Below are 21078 nucleotides of genomic sequence, written 5' to 3'. Positions count from 1 at the left end.
AATGAAGGGAGGGAAAGAGATTAGGAGCATGCGGGTGGGTGCGATTTTAAATAGGTCTTTCTGAGAGGGCGACATTTGAGTCAAGAGGTGTTCCAAGTGGAGGAGGGCACAACCGGTGCAAAGGCCCTGAGGTGGGCACGTGCCTGGTGTGTCTCAGGAGCCTCAGGGAGGCCAGGGAGGCTGGAGCGGTGCGGGGGGATGGGAAATGAGGGCAGGGAGGCAGCAGGGCCCCAGGCGCGCATCTCTGCAGACCTTCTGTGGCACTGGAGGGGCCGTGTGCCCCCTTTCTGTAGAGTGTGCGTTCCTGCGGGGCTGGCTCGGGCCCATGATGCAGTGTGGACAGGCCGCTGTCCCCCAGCCCCTCCTTGGCACTGCGTCTGCCGGGAAGGCCAGCCCGTGAGCTGGGCCCCCGCCACACCCGCCTGCTTCCTGCTTGGTGGTGCCCCGCCCCTACCGAACCAAGGCCGGGTTCGGGCAGGGGCAGTGGCAGGCCCCAGGGATCCGGGCCTGGGGGGCAGGGTTCTCCCGAGCACGGGGCTTAGACCCTGATGGGCTCAGCGTCCCCAGCTCAGTGGGAGCCCTGGGAGCCTTTGACCTGAGGCCAGGCCCAAAGGACCCGGTTCCCCGCAGCCGCTGTGTCACCTTCTGGCAGAGCCTGCCGCCCGGACGGCCTCTCCCTGCGCCTCGGGGTCACAGGCCGTGCTGTCTTCCGTCCTCAGCAGAAAAAGTACATCTGCGAGTTAGAGCCCCACGGGTCCCCTTCCTCTGCTCCCCACCCCGCTCTTCCTCCCTCCCTGCAGGCCCCGGGAGCGGGAGCGGGGCAGGAAACCCCGCCGCTCCTCATCGGCCCTCCTCCTGCGCACCTTGGCCGGCCCTGGGCCGAGTGGGCGAAACCCCTAGGCCCCCCTGCTCCGGTCTGCAGCCTGCAGGCGTTAGTGCGGCACCGGGTCAAGTTGGCAGCCGCCGATGGCTGCGCGGGACTTGCAGGTCCTGGGACGTGTCTGGGCAGGACCCCGCCCAGGAACCCCTGGCGGCCTTCCAGGCTCGTTGGAGACTCTGAGTGTGGTGACTCTTGCAAAACCTGAGCAGCTCTGCCCAGACACTGCTTCCAGAACTCTGAGGGGCAGCAGCCTGCTGGTCACACTCTTGGAACCGCTTCTCAACCATCTTTCCCCAGTTATACACACCATGCAGGCGGATATAACCCATGGCCTCTGCCAACATCTAGAACTTGGCTAGGTATTCTGTAATCTCTGTGCCGACCCTCAGGCCCTCACATAATTTAATGTAACGTTGATGATGTAAATGATGTCCCCGTAATAGTTGGTGTTTCTTGTATAGTGTAGAACCTGAACAACCATCCAGGACATCCCTGCTCTGATGCCAGTACAAAAACAGGTTTTGAGGCTCCTTTTCTGAAAGGATTACCAAAAACTGTACGGTCATGAGTAACTTCCTTTGACTACTGGAGATGACTTAACGGTCAGCCTCCCATCCTTCAGGAGCTAGAACCTTGGGATGTCACCCCTAGAATCCAGCTGGAATCTATTCTCTAAGTCTGTCAAGTGGAGCCAAAAGATGGGGGAGAAAGGAGAGCTGGGTCTTATCCTTTCGTCCTTGGGACTCCCCGCATGGAGCTGGCAGCAACGAAGGGTAGAAAGACCCAGAGAGGCCTGGGGCTCAGCTGGAAACTGAGACTGTCTGTTTTGGTGTCCCCTCTTTCTTGTCCCCCCTCCTGCCCACAGAGGCTCTCCAAAGATGTGCAGAGCGCCCTGGCCAGAGCCAGCAACACGGCGGAGGAGACCATCAGCGCCATGAAGACGGTCCGCAGCTTTGCCAACGAGGAGGAGGAGGCAGAGGTGTACTCGCGGAAGCTGCAGCAGGTGTACAAGCTGAACAGGAAGGAGGCAGCGGCCTACACCTACTACGTCTGGGGCAGCGGGGTACGTGGCCCTCGCCCCCAGCAGGGCTGACGGTGGGGACAGCACCAAGGATGGCAGAGCCCTTGATCAGGACCGTAGCCCGGGTCCCTGTGTGTCGGTGTCAGGCCGCTTGCACCTGACTGCACTCAGTGGCAGCTTTCTGCTTGTCCGGGAGAATCTTTCTGGAAAAGCCTGCGTCCTCACAGAGGACCCCCCTCCCGTCCTGCCGGGGCCTGGGCAGCGGGCTGAGAGCTGGCTTTTCTCAGCTGGGGAGGCATTCCTGCCGGGGAGGGGCGTCACCCGGAGGCCAGGCCACTTTCCCACATATCCAGGGTCACAACCTCACCTGCCCCCTAGAGTGTCTGCTGACTCTCTGAGGAGTGTCGCAGCCCCTCCCTGGAGGATGGGGAGGGCTCAGGTCCTGTCGCTGCCACATCTGGGAGGTGGGCACATAGGGGGTCAGCTGGGGCAGGAATGAGGAGGGATTGGAATTTAGAGGGAAGAACATGCTGCTGGTCTACAGGGGGTCCAAGGGACAGGGACTGTCTGGGTCCCCCCTGGGCAGGCCGCCCCTCAGAAGTGCCGAGCCAGGGAGGAGAAGGGGCGGAAATCCAGCTCAGCTCGCGGGCCCCTTTGCAGTCGGTGCCCCACAGGGGCGCCTTTGTTGCTTGCACAAGGACACTTGGGGTCTAGCCAGGACCTAATTATGGGGCCTGCAGTGGGAGGGGCAAATAGGGACCCTGACTGGTCCCTCTCCTCTCCCAGACACACCCCAGGCTCGGGAGGGTGGGGTGTACCCTGGACAAGCTCTCCCTCGTGGAGCCTTGTGGGCGAGGAAACAGACGGCATCGTCCTGCTCTGCCCAGCTCATGGTGTGCCCAGCGGACTTGACCTCTCTGAGCCTCGCTCTTCCCAACGAGGAGGAGGCCTAAGAACTCCTTCTTGGCCTAGCCGGGGCACTTGGGGGTTGCATGTGTGTGCCAGGGCCTTACAAAGGAAGCCTTGTTCTCAGCCAGGCCCATGGCCCACTCCAGCTGGAGGCCTTTGCCAGGAAAAACTCCACGGCGGGGGCGGGGGAGGATGTGAGGGACAGATAGCACCAGCACGTGGGAGGACATCCCCGAGGCTGGCGGGAGTTTCAGTTTGTGGCTGGGAGGGCACAGCCCACAGCTGCTCTCACGTCCCCTTGCAGCCTGGGGGACAGGAATGGGGGCCATAGGGGGCCGATCTGACCCAAATCCCTTGTTGCCTCTGCCCCCAGCTCACACTCCTGGTGGTCCAGGTCAGTATCCTCTACTACGGGGGCCACCTTATCATCTCAGGGCAGATGACCAGCGGCAACCTCATCTCCTTCATTATCTACGAGTTTGTCCTGGGCGACTGTATGGAGGTGAGGGGCTGGCTGGGGGAGGGGTCCTGGGAGAAGGGAGGGGTGTGTGAGGGAGAGGGATCCAAATCAGGGGGTGCTCCATGGTCCAGGGGTGTGGTACTCTTTCTAAGGTAGGTAAGGAGAGAATGTGATAATGCCAATAATGATGATAATACCGACAGGTGGCAGCGACAGTTATTTCAGAAAATGCTCCTAAGAGCTCCGGGGAGGCCTCCGTGCTAGGCAGATTCCCATTTCTCAGAAAAAGCTGAGGCTCAGTGATGTTAAGTGACTTGCCCTCCGCGTCTGTGTGGGAACTGGGTTCAAAGCCAGAGGGGCCCGGCGTTATTTTAACCCACTTTAAAGAGCAGTGCCATGGAAAACACAGTGGTGGTTTTAGAGCACGTCTTCACCTGGGCTCTCCCTCCAGCAGACCTGGCCTTTATTTCCCACAGTGATGAAGCCCAAGGACGTGTCTGTGGGGGCATCTGCTGCAGGTGGCACTTTGCATGGGACACTGTCACACATGCAGTGTCATTTGTCTCAGCACTTCTCCCTCCAGGGCCCCGTGCCTCAGAAGTACCCACACCAGGGGCAGAGGTGCTTGTCCCGGGATGTTCGGTGCAGCAGTGTTTGTAACAGGGAAGAGCTGAAACAACCCCAGGGGCCCACCGACCAGGGCTTGGGTAAATACGGTAGGGCTTGGGTAAATACGGCACATCGGGATTCCGGAAACAGTCCACCTGTCCTGTAAAACCAGGCAGAGCTGCAGAACTGAGGTGGGTCTGTGTGCCCCGGCGTGGAAAGAGCCCGAAGCTTTATCACAGTGAAAAAGCTGATCCCTTAGCAATAGGGATAGTCTGATCCCATTTGTGTTTTTTCAGATCTCAAACTTTTTAATCATATACGTGCATATGTTTATAAATGCTCAGAGAAAGGGCTGGAAAGATCCAGTACATGGATAACCGGGGCCGCCTCTGGGATGAGGCATGAAGGACAGCGTGCACGCACACTTGTACCTGAATATGCATAGTAATATCTTGATATTAATGATAGCAGTCATCACGGTGGTGTGGTGGAGCACTGTCTTCACAAAACCGTGACACTGGAACTAATGTCACCCCCACGTCACCAACTGGGACACTGAGTCACAGCACTCAGATGCCGGGCATGCCTGGGTTCAAGTCCTGGCTGTGGCACTTCCCAGCTGTGTGACCTGGGGAAAGTTACTTGCGCTCTCTGTGCCTCAGTTTCCTCATCAGCAAAGAGGAGATGATGATAGAACCTACCCGTTAACATAAACAAAGTGCTCAATAACATGAGTCCTCATTATTCACATTTATATTGTGTATATTTTTACCCAAGGAGAACGTAGAGTATAAATTAAGAGCCATTTTTACAAGTGAAATTTTTTAAATGCTGTGGCAGCTGAAGGAGGAAGGGCGGATTCCTGTTCGGCCGCCTTGTGGCTGGTTCGTGTGACTTCCCTGTGCTTCCGTTTCCCTCTCTGGGGGGCAGTGACACCTCCCCTGCTGGGCGGGGGCAGATTTAGGTGTGGTGACTGCCACGTGCCGGCTCCCCATGTATTCTGGGAAGGGTGCTGGCATTTGTGCGGCTGTCCTCAGTTTCTCCTTAGCGTCACTGGCTGCTGCACTAGCAGGTGGGCGCCAGCAGCCTCCGGTGCCCCCAGAGCTGCTCTGTGTCCTTGCTCTCTCTGCACCCCGTTCATCCCTCTGGCACAAGGAGGGGGGCCCAGGGATGGCCTGTCGGTGGGGCAGGAACGCATCTCCTCCCCCGCAGTCCATGGGCTCCGTCTACAGTGGCCTGATGCAGGGAGTGGGGGCCGCCGAGAAGGTCTTCGAGTTCATTGACCGGCAGCCAACCATGGTGCACGATGGGAAGTTGGCCCCTGACCACCTGGTGGGCCGAGTGGACTTTGAGAACGTGACCTTCACCTACCGCACTCGGCCCCACACCCAAGTCCTGCAGGTGAGAGGGGCTCGAGGCCTGCCCAGGTCTTCCTTTCCCTCATCCCATCCCTCTGCACCTAATCCAGGCCAGGCCCTGGCGGTGTGGCCAGGAACACGGAAGGCCAGTCCCTGCCCTGGGGCAGTTTGGGCTCCAGTTGGGATAAGTGCTAGGAAGGCAATAGATCAGGGTGGCGTGACAGGGGCAGTCTGCAGAGATGGTGTTAACAGTCAAGGAGGGCTTCTCGGAGGAGGTGACATTTGAGCTTAGACCTGAACGAGGAGCAGATGCCACACCAGCTGGCTCTTTACGGAAAGAACGTTCCAGGCAGAGGAAATAAGTATAAAAGTGCTGCCAAATCCGAGAAAGGAGAGCATCCTGGGGGACCAGCAGTGCCCAACCATGGCATAGGAGCACAGGGCGGGCTGGGAAGGGCACCTACCCGTGTCTGAGGCCAGAGCATCTAAGCCGGTGGCCCCAACCGTGTCTGCCTGTTCCTTGCAGAATGTCTCCTTCAGCCTGTCCCCAGGGAAGGTGACTGCGCTCGTGGGGCCCTCGGGCAGTGGGAAGAGTTCCTGCGTCAACATCCTGGAGAACTTCTACCCCCTGGAGGGGGGCCGCGTGCTGCTGGACGGGCAGCCCATCGGCGCCTATGACCACAAGTACTTGCACCGAGCGGTATGTGAGGGGCCCTGCTGCCCTCCTCCGCCCCTCTCTGTCTCACCTTCTGTTTGGTGAGCTGTAATGCAGATGCAGAGAGCAGCCCAAGGAAGGTCTGAATCATCATCACCTGTGTAGCGCCACCCAGGTCAAGAGAGAGAACATTCCGGCACTCCAGAAGGCCCGCATGGGTCCCTCTCTTCCCCCCACAAGCAGTGTCTCGCCTGGCTTTTATGATCCTAATTTCCCTGCTTTTCTGTTTTCTCGCCGTCTCCGTGTGCCTCCCCAGGCAGCGCAGCTGTGTTTGGCTGGGTTTGCACTTCATCTGCCTGGAATCACAGAGCGTGCATTCGTGTGCATCCTGCTGCTTCTACCCAACATTATTTGCGAGTCCTGCAGGTTGCGGCTGTGGTTGTGGTTCCTTCATTTTCGTTACTGGATGCTGATCTACTGTGTACACTTGTCACAATCTATGCATTCTGCTCCTCATGGATATTTGGGTTGTCTGCTGTTTTTTCCTATGACCAACAATACCGATATGGTCAATTTTGTCCATATTTCCTGGTGTGCATGGTTATGTTCTCCCAGACTGGATGTGTATCCCCAACTTTAGTAGCTACTGTCATTAAGGTGATCATACCACTTTACATTCCCACTCACAGTGGGTGAGAGTTCCAGTTGTTCCACAGTCAAGTCATCGCCAGTACATAAAGGAGGCTATTCATGACCATACAGTTTTTGGTAATCCTTTCAGAAAAGGAGCCTCAACACTTGATCCTGTTCTGGCATAAGAACAGGGATGCCCCAGATTGTTGTTCAGGTTGTACACTATACAAGAAACGCCAACTTTGAAGGAGGCACCATGTACATCATCAACATACATTAAATTATGTGAGAGCCTGAGGGTTGCCACAGATATTCCAGGACCCCCAACCAAATTCTGTATGGTGGAGAGGCCACAGATTGATAAATCTGCCCATGCATGTTCATGTAACCAGGGATAGGTGGCTACAAGTGGTTCCAGGTGTTCGACCCCCAGGGGTCTGGAAGTGGCGCCTAATAGTTAATATGCCCAGACACCTAACATTCTCAGACAGCTGCTATCATCAGTCCCCGATTTCTGCCAGGTGGTGAGTGCATGGAGTCGCTCCTTGACATCTTCTGCATTGTCCTGACGACTAAAGATATTACATACTTTTTCGTATGGTTATTCACCACTTGCATTTCCTTTGTGAATACCTTCTCTGTAATTTAAATTAAAAATTTTAATTTTCATAAACCTCAAACAGTAAGAGGCAACAATCTAACCATATTCCCATATATTCAGAGAATTTTCTACCTAAGACGTGAGAGTTCCCCTCCACCTCACCTTTCAGATTCCACCCTGTGGAGGTGACCGGTGTTAACTGGGAGCAAATAGCCCTCTCAGCCTGTTTCCTATCTTACATAAATAGATCAGTCTGTAAAGGCACTTATATAGTTTCTTAACAAAAATAGAATTGCACTGTGTGTGTGTGTATATATATATTGCAATTTGATTTTATGGATGCACTGTAATTATTTAACCAATCCCCAATTTATGGACAACTAGATTGTTCCTTTTTCTTTTCTTTTTTTTTTTTTTTGCTATTTTTTCTTTTGCTATTTACGCCATTGCAGTGATAGCCTCCATACTATCGTTTTTGTAGGCCAAATTCCTAAACCTGGGACCATGGGACAATAGCTCCTTTAAATTTAGAAGGGAGGGCCAACAGTCGGGAGGTCTTTGTGGCTGGGGGGCCTGCTGTGGCCTCGCCTCCTGCCCTGGACAGACCCACTCAGAGAGCTACCCTCCACGTTGTTCTCGTTCTCTTTTTGCCAGGACAGGGCAGACAGCGCGCCCTCTCGGCGGTCCGGGAAGCAGGCTTAGCCCAGAGCAGTGGGCCGAGCGGTCCCCACAGTGTTGGTCAGGGGAGGCTCGTGCAGAAAGTGGACTCCTCTGTTGGGAAAGAAAAGAGGCAGCTGAGTGCAGCAGCCGCGCACAGGCCCTGATCAGATGTCAGACCTGAGACCCCTGGCGTCAGCCAGGCCCGGGGCTGGCGACGTTCCTGGCGACAGCTGGACGGAGGCGTCCCTGGCTTCTCATGCCCCATCCTTCCTCCTCCACAGATCTCCCTGGTGAGCCAGGAGCCAGTGCTGTTTGCCCGCTCCATCACAGACAACATCTCCTATGGCCTGCCCTCCGTGCCCTTCGAGACGGTGGTGGAGGCTGCGCAGAAGGCAAATGCCCACGGCTTCATCATGGAGCTCCAGGACGGCTACAACACAGGTACAGAGCCCAGGAGCATCCTCCACCGGGCCTGAAGGTCCACCCTCAGGGATGTGACCCGAAATTCACATAACATGAACTTAACCATTTTAAACGCACAATTCAGTGGCATTTAGTACCTTCACAATACTGTACAACCACCAATTCTATTTAGTTCCGAAACATTATTACTTTTAAATAACATGTGTGTATTGTATTTATTACAATTATTTACTATTATATTAATAAATTAACATTTTAATTTAATAAATTTAACAATATGTTCATTCATATTATATATTTCATTATATTTAATATACTTTACAATTTTAACTCTTGAAAAGGAGTTATTCACATGGTTCAAAACTAAAAAATATATAAAATGGTATACAGTGAAAAGTTTATTCCATCCATTTCTCCACCCCCCGTTTCCTCCTGCCCCCACCAAAACCTCTTTCACTTGTTTCTTACGCGTCCTTTTGGAGTTTCTTTATGCAAATATGAATATGTATTTTTATTCCCTCCCACCCTTTACAGAAAAACCAGCACCTTATATTCTGCCCCTGGCTTTTTTAACTGAACAGAATATCTTGCAGCCTCTGCAGATTGAGACCGAGACAGCTGCCATGGTCTTTTTTTAACAGCTACATAGTGTTCCAGTGTATGGGCTTTATAATAATTTACTTGGTAAACAATTTATTTATTCAGTTTCCTACCGATGGACATTTGGGTAGGTTTGTTTTTGCAGTAACAGTGCTGTGAGCCACACACAGCACGTGTACCTCGCTGCACACGGGAAAGTTGGTCTGTAGGGAAAACTCATCGTGGTGGGTTTGCTGTGCAAGGGGTGTGCATCTGTAATTGTGATCCGCGACTTGCGCATTACAAACCCCTGGGCACAGAGGTGTGTAGCTGCAGCCCCGTCATTACCAGCCATGGGGACTGCACGAGCTACACTGGCCCAGGAAGAGAGGGGGCTTGTCTCCCCACAGCCACACCAGCACAGTGGATTATCAAACATTTGGATGTTTGCCGAATTAATGAGTAAAATTTGGAATCTTGGTGCCAACTGCGTGCAGTCGTAATTGGCATGCATATTATGAACGCAGAGGAACAGCATCCTTTCATGGAGTTTGAGAGCTGTGGGTAGGCCCAGCCGCTGGTGCTTTTGGCCACACCTTTTCCCTAAAGCTCGGCTCCCCCTGCGGCAGGGAAAGCAGGGAAAGGTGGAGGAGGGGCGTCTCGCTCTTCCCTAGGCTGCCCCGGCCTCGCCTCCCGCTCACCTGCTCCTGTGCCTCCGCCACGCAGAGACCGGGGAGAAGGGCGCCCAGCTGTCAGGTGGCCAGAAGCAGCGGGTGGCCCTGGCGCGGGCTCTGGTGCGGAACCCACCCCTCCTCATCCTGGACGAAGCCACCAGCGCGCTGGATGCCGAGAGCGAGTACCTGGTGAGTGGCCAGGTGGCGGGGTGGTGCCGGAACAGGGAGCAGCTCCAGTGGTCCAGTCCCCCCTCCACCCGGCAGACAGGTGCTGGGAAGGGGTTTCCCAGGCCGCCAGCTTCCGGGACTGGGGTGTCCCAGTCGAGGTGGGGAGCCGGGGAGAGGAGCCCGGGGCCTGGACTGCAGCTGTGCGAGAGGGTCGTGCAGGAGCGTGGGCCAGGAGCTCCGCCCTGCCACGCAGAACATGAGCAGGTCTCTTCCCCTCTCTGAGTCCCACTTCCCTGGGAAGGAGCGTCTGGCAATGATTTGTAGCTGACCAGCTACCTCAGTCTCTCCCCGATGGACCCACTTATTACGCAGGTAGGTATTCTCTGCGCTTCTCTGGTACCAGGCACGTCCCAGGCGCTGGGGTCCCAGTGGCGGCTGACCAGACAGACAGAGCCCTGCCCGCTTGGCGTTTCCAGTCCAGGGGGAAGACAGATGATGAACGAGGAGACAAGCAGGAGTTCGGCCTGTGGCCTATGCTCCACAGAAAATGAAACCGTCATGTGATAGAGATTGAGGGGCCACCACTGTCAAAGGGAAACAGAACCGGACATTAGTTACAGCTGGAAAAACAGCTTTTATGCAGTAACTCTGGCAGATGGGGAAAGAGCTGAGTTCCATTCTGATTTGTGCAGAGGTGACAGTGGTGAGGGGCGTTGTAAAGGGAGAATGAGGGCGTTGGGAGCGGGACAGAGCAGGGGCTCAAGGGAGAGCTGACAAAGGGTTGGTCAGCGTGAAGGCGATTAGTCCAGTGGGGTCGCTAGCTGGCAGCCGTTGAAGATAGGATCCCACCCGCCCGTAGAGGCTGGGAGGCCAGACCCTGTCCTTCCTCATGACCGTGTTTCAAAGGAGTGGCCCTCAGGTCCTTGAGGAAGACTCCTGAGTTGTAGGAGATTCTTGTATATAGCCCAAAGGGACAGAGGAAGGATCTGCAATTTTAAGCCCTTTTTGGTAAATGCTGTAAGAAAGGGAGGTCAGGCACCTACCACCAGGTGTTGGCTGGAACAGTCGATTCTCCTGGCCGCACTGAGCACTAGGGGTCCAGGGCTCATCCCTGGACAAGGCCTCGTGCTGGAGTGGGGAGTCTCAGTGCACGGTGTGGAGGGGCTTATCTGTGCCGAGAGTCTGCAGTTCACGCGATAGAACCAGGGTCATCAGGTACCATTTGAGCTGAGACCCGAAAGGGAAGGAGCCAGCCATGGGGAGTTCTGGGGTAAGGGCAGAGGGTGAAAGGCCTGGAGCAAGTTCACAGCCAAGCCCGAAGGTCAGACGGGTGGGAGTCAAAGAGAGCGAGGTGCGAATAGAGTCAAAGGGAGAGAAGCTCCCCAGGCCCTGGTAACGAGTTGGAGGGATTTTTTTTTTTTTATTAATAGATTTTATTTTTTTAGACCAGTTTTCAGTTTAGAGAAAACAGCACAAAGTATGGAGAGTTCCCTTATATCCCTTTATCCGGCCCCCGTTTCCCTTATTATTAACGTCCTGCATGGGTGTGGTCCATTTGTTACGACTGAAGGACCAATATTAGTGCATTGTTACTAACTCAGGTGCGTAGTTCCATTAGGGGTCACTCTCTGTGCTGTCCGGTCTGTGGTTTTGACAAATGCAGAACGTCACTTGTCCACCATCGGAGATACAGAATAATTTCACAGCCCTAAACTCTCCCAGGAGTCTGGGTGTTATCCTAAGTGGGACGAGAAGTTGTTGGATGGCTTGGAGTAGGAATTCAACAAAAACTGATTAAACATTTAAATCCGTGTGGGGAGTGGAAAAGGGAGCAGGGCAGGAGAGTTGCCAGCATCCAGATGAGAAGCAGTGGTGGACGCAGAAAGAGGGGACAGAGCGAGAGAAACTGGGGAGACAGGATCTGCAGGGTTTGCTAATGGGTTGGATTTGGGCAATAATGGAAGGATGAGGAATTGGGGCTGACGGTGAGACCATCACTCAAGGCCAAGGTTAGAGGAAGGAGCAGCAGGACCAGAAGACGACCAGCTTGGGGCCCATGTGTCACTCACGAGCCTTGCCTCCTGTGGGCACTGAGCTCTGTCCCCAGGAACGGAACCCAGAGAGCAGGTCATGTGCAAGCCCTCGCTTTACAGATGAGGAACTGAGCCTCAGAGAGGTTAAGCATCACTAGGAAGTGGTGGAGCTGGGCTCCAGGCAGGACTGGGCCGGGTTGTGGGTGGCTGAGGCGGCGCCCACGTGAGCCAGCCCCTCCTGTTTCCGCAGATCCAGCAGGCCATCCACGGCAACCTGCAGAAGCACACGGTGCTCATCATCGCGCACCGGCTGAGCACGGTGGAGCGGGCACACCTCATCGTGGTGCTGGACAAGGGCCACGTGGTGCAGCAGGGCACACACCAGCAGCTGCTGGCCCAGGGCGGCCTCTACGCCAAGCTAGTGCAGCGGCAGATGCTGGGGCTCGAGCCCTCCTCAGACTACACAGCTATCCACCAGGAGCCGCCGGGCAATGGCAGTAACAAGGCCTGACCATCAGCCCTGCCTCTCCTGTGGGGCAGAGGCCCTGGTGCCCGCGTGGCAGGCGTACCCGTTGGGGCCCCCCGGCAGCCCCCGGCAGCCCCCGGCTGCCCTCCAAGCCCAGGCCCACAGCACTGGAGGCGACCTGCCGTATCCCACATGTCACTGCTTCCTGCATCTTGCCCCTAGTTCCCACCCTGTTCCCTGGGCCACCACCAGCCCCTTGCTGCCATGAGCCACCCCCTCCAGTCTGGGCAGTGGGGACACCGCTGGTCTCTCCATCTGGTCTCCCCAGGCTTCTAAGCAAAGGTAGAGCCACCTTTTTAAACCAAGATCTTACCAGGTTTTTACTGCTAGGTTCCATGGGACCCTGTCAACTCCTAGATTTCAAAAACATTTTTATAATTGGGAGTAATGGTGGGCAAGTTCACTGAGGTATTCTAGAAACTTCTGAACCAGGAGTGAGTAACCCTTCCTAATAGCCTGTGGGACATCAGAGAGAACTAGGCCCTTCCCCTTTGTCCCGTGAGAGAAGGGGCTTCCCTGTCCCAGTGGGAGGACACAGGGAGGGGACTTTCTGTCTCTCCTTCTTCCCAGCTTCGTGAGTCAGGCGAGGGGCTGGCCGGGAGAGTGGCAGGCGCCTGTCTGCCTGTCACCCCTGCCACCCTGCCGAATCCAAGCCAGTCTCACTGTGAACCACTGCGAACCTCAACTGGGGGAGTGAAGGGCTGGCCAGGCCTGGCGGAGCCTCGGGGCGTCCCGGCCCAGCACCCAGCTTTAGCCCCTGGCCCTGCCTCCTCCCTCCCCCCTCCCCTGCCTGGCTGGCACCCCACCACCACCACCACCACGTCCACCTGCTGCTCTGCTCTTTGAGGCCCTTTGGATGTCTGGGAGACACATTCTCCTCCAGTTCCGTGGATGGGATGGTGGCAAAGCCTGGGGTCTGGCTTTGTAGGGGAGGTTGTAAGATGTTGGGAGAACCTGGTCAATAAAGTGTACTACCTCTGATCCTTGACCTCTGACCCCTTCCTGGGCCCTCTGCCTCATCACCTGGTTAGATTTTTCCATCAGATCCAGCTCTCCTCCTGCCTGGTGTAATTGTAGAAAGACCTTGGGTGGTCTAGGGCCTCTCCCAGGTCTGGGAGCCTCCCGTCTGTGCTCTTCGTGTCCCCAGGATCTCCAGTACAGACGTTCGTGTCTGTCTGTCTGTCTCCAGGGGGCTTGTGCAGGGTGATAGAGACCTGTCTCCTCTACATCCCTGGCCACCCGTGCCTCTTGGGAAAGCCGAGGCCCAGCGAATGCCACCTGTTCCTTTCTGTCGGGGACCAGGCACCCCGCGCCCGCTCCAGCCCGTGGAGCTAAGCAGTGTGACAACAGAACGGCTCCATCAGAAGGAGGCTGGGCTGGACACAGGAGGGCCTCCATGGTGGTTATTACTGGCTGGTTGTGCTGAAGTCTGGGTCCTAGGAGAGGGGCTGGGGCAATGGCTTTTTACCAACTGGTAGAGAAGTATTTCAGTGTATTAACTACTGGTCCTTATGTCATACTGCATAGACCAACTCAGTGTCAGCCATGTACCTATTTTCCTGCCAAATAAACCGAGGCCTAGAACCCAGACTGTGGCCAGCTGGGTCCCCTGCTTGTCCTCAGAGGCTTGGACCTGTCTTGAGCATCTTATCTATCCAGGACCCTCTGACTCCTTCCTGAAGAAGCCATTATGAGCCCTAGAACTGTGTTCCACAGCAAGAATGTGCTCGGGCCCAGGCCGGGGTTCCAGGTGGAATCTGAGAGACATTAGTATGTAGTGTCCATTCCCATTTAAGCCTCACAACAACCAATTTTCTCCCCATTTTAGAATTGAGGAATCCAAAGCTCAGAGAGGTTAATTGATTTACTCTATACCACACAGCCAAGACCCTATAAGCCACGCCCACAAAAGTACGGAATGAAAAAGTTATGGGGCATCATATTATCTGGACTCTAACTGTGCTTGGATCCTTCCATAATAAAAATAAATAAAAAATTTTTAAATGCTGTGAAAACCCAACAAAATACGTAGGTGAACTAAATTCAGTTAGGAGGAAAACTGAGACAGCTGTAAGTGACTTCCCTACTTATCTTCCCCTCCCTGGGCCTCAGTGTTCTCACCTGTCAAAGAGGAGGTGTTGCAAAGATGGAAGAAGAGAGGGAACTCCTGCCTGGGGAGCTGGGGCTCCTGGGGAGGAGGGGGTGTTAGTTTCCCGGGCCTGCCATAACAAATTACTGCAAACTTGTGGCTTAGAACAACAGAAACTCCCTCTCTCACAGTTCTGGAGCCTGAAGTCCAACGTCAAGGGGCCAGCAGGGCCACACTCCCCCCCGAAGGCTCTAGGGCAGCCTCCTGCCTGCCTCTTCCAGCTGCTGGTGGCTCCCGGCCTCCCTTGGCTTGTGGCTGCATCACTCCCATCTCTGCCTCCGTCGTCACATGACCTCCTCTGTGTGTCTCAAATCTCCCTCTGCCTTTCTCTTATAAGGACATTTTTGGTTGGATTTAGGGCCCATGTGGATAATCCAGGATGATCTCATCTTGACAGCCTGAATCACATCTGCAAAGACTTTTTCCAATAAGGTCACGTTCACAGGATCCAGGGATCTCACACGGATCTCTTCTGGGGGAGCGGGGGAGGGGCACTGGCAGCCTTCATCCAAGTGGCTTTGCATCCCTTGCTCCACCCCTCCTCAGGGACCGCTGCCCTGGCGCAGGGCCACCTCAAGACTTCCTGTTTGGTTTGGGGGCGGGGGATTAAATGCTCAGAGGGCAAACAGGGCCAGGCTTGGGTCAGCTGTTGTGAAGGGGGCTGTGGAACGGACAGTAGAGGCTCTGGGCTGGCCTGGCCTGCTGCCAGGTTCATTTGTTCCTTTGTCAATCAGATTCTGTCCTTTGGCTGCTGCAAACCCTCCCACGGAGTCTCGGTGCCCCAAATCCCAACAGCTCCGCGTGGCTACAGGCCCCCTGCCTCCCTTTCGGCCTCCAATGTGACCCTCAGTTGCTCTGTTCTAGCCACACTGGCCTTCTTCCTCCTGGTGCTTGAGGAAGCCAAGCTCATTCTTGCCTCTGAAACTTTATACTGGCTGTTCCTTCTGCCTGACACACTGTTCCTTCCACTCAGTTCCCAGCTGATTCCTTCTCATTCCTCTCTCAGCTCACATGTCCCCTCCTCCACAACAAGTCCTGAATGTTGGGTTTCTCCCAGTCTCCCTGATCTGTTATCATCACGGTACTTGTCACCTCCTGAAATTTTCTCTGCCTTGTTTGTTCTATTTCAGGCACAGGTCTACATGCTTCGCATGAGCTAGTCACTTATCCTCAGAAAACCCCTAAAAGGCAGGTACAATGTCATGCCCATTTACAGTTAAGGAAACCGAGGCACAGAGAGGTTAAGTGACTTTCCCAAGACCACCCAGCTAGTAAGGGGCAGAACCAGGATTCACACCCAAGAAGCATGTGTATGTTTGACCCAACCACAGCACACCTGTGCGAGTGAAGATTTCAGGGCATGGGTTGGGAAGGGTATATTGACATTGCAGCAAGGGCTGCAGATCAAATATTAGACTTGAGTTCTCAAATAGAAGTGCTTCCAACAACCAGGCAGGTATCATCAGGGAGCAAAGCTGTCTATGTGTAGGAAAAATGACAACCTCCTTGGTTTCTCTTTCGCTTGTTCACTTTGACATGGTGCAGAGAAATCCTTCTGGTCCATTAAAAACAGACTATGAGGCACGCTTGAGGATAAATGGCACCAAGGCTCTGTCAGTAATCAGTGACAATAGGGGGTGGTGGGACTATGGCAAACAGGAGAGCTTTACCAGTTTCAAACGGAGGGCTGGGATCTGGCTCCAGCCCCTTGGGGCCATGCAGGAAGGCGGCCGTGAGTTAGCAGATCTTCAGATGTTTCCAGAGAAGTTGGAAATTCCAATTTTAATGTGAGATTGACTGCTTTTTGTAGATTGGCTCAAATTATTTTTATAAAACCAAGGGTCAATAAAACACGTCTCCAGCCTAAGGGTCACCAGTTCGCAGCCTCTATGTCGGACATTCCAGTTCTCCAACGTCCCTGGAGCTTCCCCATCAAGGAGTTTTAACCTGCCACGGAGGGCCCCCCGCCCCCCCCCACACCCAGGCCCATTCCAGCCCAAGCTCCTCTCTCGCCCATCCCCCCACCCATCTCTTCCCCTCATGCCTCCCCTCCCACGCTGGGAACTCCAGCTTCTTCTTCCTCTCCCATGTCTGAGAGTCAGCTCCAGCTCCCCAACTTGCAAACTCAAACCCCAAAGTGGGCCCCAGGCAGACAAAAGAGCCTTCCGGAGAACAAGTTGACTTCTCTTTAGAAGGCAGATATGATTTTTTTTTTAAGATTTTATTGTTTTCCTTTTTCTCCCCAAAGCCCCCGGTACATAGTTGTATATTCTTCGTTGTGGGTCCTTCTAGTTGCGGCATGCGGGACGCTGCCTCAGTGTGGTACGATGAGCAGTGCCACGTCTGCGCCCAGAATTCGAACCAACGAAACACTGGGCCGCCTGCAGCGGAGCGCATGAGCTTAACCACTCAGCCACGGGGCCAGCCCCCAGATATGATTGTTTAAAATAAATATTTTATTTTGGAATTATTTTAGATTTACAGGAAAGTGGCAACGATCATAGAGGAAGTTCCCATATATCCCTCGGCCGGTTTCCCTTCTATTAACATCTCACTCGATCGTGGTACATTTGTCACAACTGAGAAACCAGCACTGGCAATCGCTGACAATGAAACTCCAAGCTTTTTTTTGTCTTTCACCAGTTTTTCCACTAAGGTCCTCTTTCTCTTCCAGGATGCAATTCAGGGTACCACATTGCATTTAAAGATTTAAAGGGTTTTTTTAATTGTTTTTATTGTGGTAAAATACACAGAACATAAGTTTACCATTAATGACATTTAGCATACTCACAACGGGGTGCAACCATCACCTTTATCTAGTTCCAGGACATTTTCATCCTCCTCCCAAAGAACCCTGTGCTCGTTAACAGTCTCCCTCCATGGTCTCAGCCCACAGCCCCTGGCAACCACGCATCTGCTTTCTGTCTCTACAGATTTGACTATTCTGGATATTTTATATCAACAGAATCATATGCCATGTGGCCTTTTGTGTCTGGCTTCTCTCACTCAGCATCAGGTTCTCAAGGTTCCTCCACGTTGTAGCAGGTGTCAGTGCTTCCTCCTTTTTATTGCTGAGTCATAATCCATTGTACGGAGGGACCACATTTTGTTTATCCATTCACCCACTGATGGACGTTTGGGTTGTCTCCACCTCTTGGCTGTTTGAACAGTCACGTTTTATATGGACATATGCGTTCCGTTCTCTTGGGTGCGTGCCTGGGAGGGGAACTGCTGGGTCAGACGGTAACTCTGCGTTTAACACTTTGAGGACCTACTGAACTGTTTCCCACAGCGGTGGCACCATCTTCCCTTCCCACCAGCAGACGACTAGGGCTCCAATTTCTCCGCATCCTCACCAATGCTTGTTATTTTCTGTCTTTATTTATTTATTTCAATTATAGCCATCCTAGTGGGTATAAAGTGGAGAGCCACGATTTTTTAAACTGATTTGTTCTCTGTTACAATTAATTTAGCAAATATGGCTGCCTTCCTCTGTCCCGGGCACTGCGATGGGCAGTCAGGGGAAATCGGTCCGGTCGCCCCTCAGGGAATGCCCGGGACCGGGAAACAGACAAGGAAACAAAGAAAGACGAGACAGAATGGCGATGAGCACGGGGAGTGGGAGGACCCAGAGCAGGCGTAATCCTGGCGGGAGGATCGAGGGGCAGGGAGAGGACAGAGGCAGGGCCGCTTCCTAGGCACGCGACCCGTGCAGTCACGCAGGGCCCCGCAAGCAGAAGGGCCCCACACCTGGTTTAATGCTCTGCAGCCGCCCTCTTGAAAGTCTGAATAATTTTTGAACAAGGGGGCTCTGATTTTCATTTTGCAAATTATGTAGCTGGTCCTGGGTCGTTGTCCTAGCTGGAGGCAGGGGTTTGGGGAAGCCCCTCCCCACAGCTGCATCTTTGGCATCTGGGGGAGGGGACGCAGGAAATTCTATAAGCAGGACTCTGCTCTGCACCCCTCCCCTCCCGCTGCCTCCTCCATCTTCCAAGCTGGTCCCTTGAAGGTGAATTAGCGCATTAGGCAGCAGATGGGTTTTTCCAAATGGCTGGTCTGGGCAGATTCTGACCCAGAGCATGTGTGTTGGGAGGAGGCTGTTAATCTGATTTGGGGTCACAGTCAGAGCTGACAGCTCCAGGGACAGAAACCCAGGACCTCAAGATGCTGCTCATCAGCTGCAGAGCTGGAAAGGATGCTGAAGGTGGGCTCTTTGGGGCTGAGCATCCTCACGTGGGTGGCAGGAATGATGGTCTCTCCACAGCGTGTCCCCTGTTCATTGCATGGTGGCTGTGCCAGGGCTCTTCCTCACCTTCCCCTCAGGCTCTCAAATCTGCTTTTCTCCTCAAGTCTGGCTGAGACCTCCCCTACCTCAGGAAACATCCATAGCTAATGGGTTTGGAAATCTATCTGTCTTCCTTTTCTTCAGGGTGGCTTGGTACAGTTTTGCAGGTTGTGGCCTGCACAAGGGTGCTCAGTTGTAAGGGTGAGCCCCCATTCACAGCCTATAGAGCTCAAAACTTTACACCAGGGGCAGGTGCCCTCAAAGGTGTGCATGGGCCAGGGGCGGGAGAGGGACACGACATAAGCGAGTAAACGGGACCAGCTGTAAGACATTAGGGAGCAGTGGGGACTGTAGTGAACTGGAGACCTCATTCGCCCTTTAAATGGGGCTCCTGCTGCTCAGCTCTGCCACGTGTCACCACAAGGAAACGTGTGCTAACCTGGTCTTCCTATTTCTCAAGGGAAGTTGGCAAACCACATTTTGCGCTTTCCCAGTTTAACTGTAGGCGTCTAATTCGAACTTTTAAAAATACAAACAGGTCAAACAAAACAAGTCTTTGGGCCCCTAGACTGTGACCTCTGGCTTATAGCCACAATTTAGCTCTGAATCATTCCCTCGATTATTTTTCTCTTGGGTATGAAGCATTGGTGTGGATGTAGGGAGAGAGAAGTTCTCATTCAGTGCTGTGACAGTGCAAACTGGAGAGCAGCTTGTCTCGTCTAGTAAAAAAGTCGAGATGAGCAAACTCTATAACCTACGATTCTGCTCTTAATATACCTTAGAGGAGTGGCTTGTTTACTTTTAATCTAGGTAAAAGTCACAGAACATAAAATCCACCATTTAAACCATTTTAAAATATAGAATTCAGTTGCTTTTACTACATTCATACTGTTGTGAAACTATCATTACTATCTAGTTCCAGAACATTCTCTTTATCCCAAAAGGAAACCCATATCCATTAAGCAGGCACTCCCCATTCTCCCCTCCCCCCAGTCCCTGGCAACCACTAATCTGCTTTCTGTCTCTATGGATTTGTCTATTCTGGACATTTCATACAAATGGAATCATGCAATATGCGGTCTTTTGGGTCTGACCTCTAAGCATACTGTTGTCAAGGTTCATCTATGTTGGAGCAAGTGTCAGTATTTTTTTCTTTATTATGGCGGGATGATATTCCATTGTATGGCTAGACCACATTTTCTTTATCCATTCATCAGCTGATAGACATTTTGGCTGTTCTCACCCTTGGCTACTGTGAATAGAGCTTCTGTGAACATTTTGCACCAGTTTTTGTGTGGATATACGTTTTCAATTCTCTTGGGTAAAACTATTGGGAGAGGAATGTTTTCTCAACCTTTTTTTTTTGAGGAAGATTAGCCTTGAGCTAACATGTGTGCCCATCTTCCTCTACCACAGCATGGCTTGACAAGCGGTGCGTAGGTCCACACCTGGGATCTGAACCAGTGAACCCCGGGCCGTCGAAGCAGAACATGCAAACTTAACCAGCACCACCGGGCCGGCCCCTCAACCCTGTTTTTATTGCAATCTTCAATAAGAGAAATATTTTACCTTCCTACCAAGTACACACATACATACACACACAAAACAAAAGTTTCACAAAAGAATCTTAAAGTATTTATTACAAATTATTCTGGCATGTCATTTAAGAAAAAAATGACCTATTAATGCCTCAGGCAGTTTGAAAAACACCAATTAGCCCAAAGATGTTTATAGCAGCCTGGTTTGCATTTGTAAGCACTAGAAACAACTGCTATGTGTTTCATTTGGTTAGAAAAACAAAGTGTGCTACAGGACATATGGTGGAATACTATGTGGGAGGATAAAGGGATATATTGGATCCACACATATTAGCTTAGATCGATGTCCTAAACATAAAGATGAGCAGAGGGGCCGGCCCAGTGGCGCTGCGGTTAAGTGTGCACCTTCCGCTTCAGCAGTCCAGGGTTCGCTGGTTCGGGTCCTGGGTATGGACATGGCACCGCTTGGCAAGCCATGATGTGGAAGGCGTCCCACATATAAAGTACGGGAAGATGGGCATGGATGTTAGCTCAGGGCCAGTCTTCCTCAGCAAAAAGAGAGGGATTGGCGGCAGATGTTAGCTCACGGCTAATCTTCCTCAAAAAAGTAAATAAATAAATAAATGAAAATTTTAAAAAAAAAGATGAGCAGGAAAGCATGCTGCAGAATGATAGTATATTATGATACAGTTAATTTATCGATGATAATTAATATACACAAGACAACATCAAATATATTTCTTGGATATATAAATATGCGTGTATAGTTTAAAAATAGGCTGGGAGGCTACCTGCTCAGTTCATGTCAGAGTTTGGCGACTGGAGGCAGAGGGGCAGTGCTTTACTCTTTGGTTAAGAATAACAGTAGATACACAGCAAATAGAGGAAAATGTTAACAACTGTGTTCTGAGGGCGCA

General features: G+C 52.9%; 1 protein-coding gene across 4 annotated transcripts in view; it reads left to right on the top strand.

Moving 5' to 3' along the window:
• Positions 1-13170, top strand: part of ABCB9 (ATP binding cassette subfamily B member 9) — a 35228-nt gene extending 22058 nt beyond the window's left edge. For all 4 annotated transcript variants that reach the window (XM_070629252.1, XM_070629251.1, XM_070629248.1 and 1 more), the window contains exons 6-12: positions 1746-1943; positions 3184-3312; positions 5092-5280; positions 5764-5937; positions 8068-8227; positions 9515-9651; positions 11914-13170. In XM_070629252.1, coding sequence (XP_070485353.1) covers positions 1746-1943; positions 3184-3312; positions 5092-5280; positions 5764-5937; positions 8068-8227; positions 9515-9651; positions 11914-12174 — 1248 coding nt within the window. In that variant the 3' untranslated portion in view covers positions 12175-13170. The remainder of the gene's footprint in view (positions 1-1745; positions 1944-3183; positions 3313-5091; positions 5281-5763; positions 5938-8067; positions 8228-9514; positions 9652-11913) is intronic.
• The last annotated feature ends 7908 nt before the right edge of the window (positions 13171-21078 follow it).

Source organism: Equus przewalskii, chromosome 7 (genome assembly GCF_037783145.1).
Source record: "Equus przewalskii isolate Varuska chromosome 7, EquPr2, whole genome shotgun sequence".
In the NCBI taxonomy this organism is placed as follows: Eukaryota; Metazoa; Chordata; class Mammalia; order Perissodactyla; family Equidae; genus Equus; species Equus przewalskii.
This window is presented reverse-complemented; position numbering and strand designations above follow the sequence as displayed.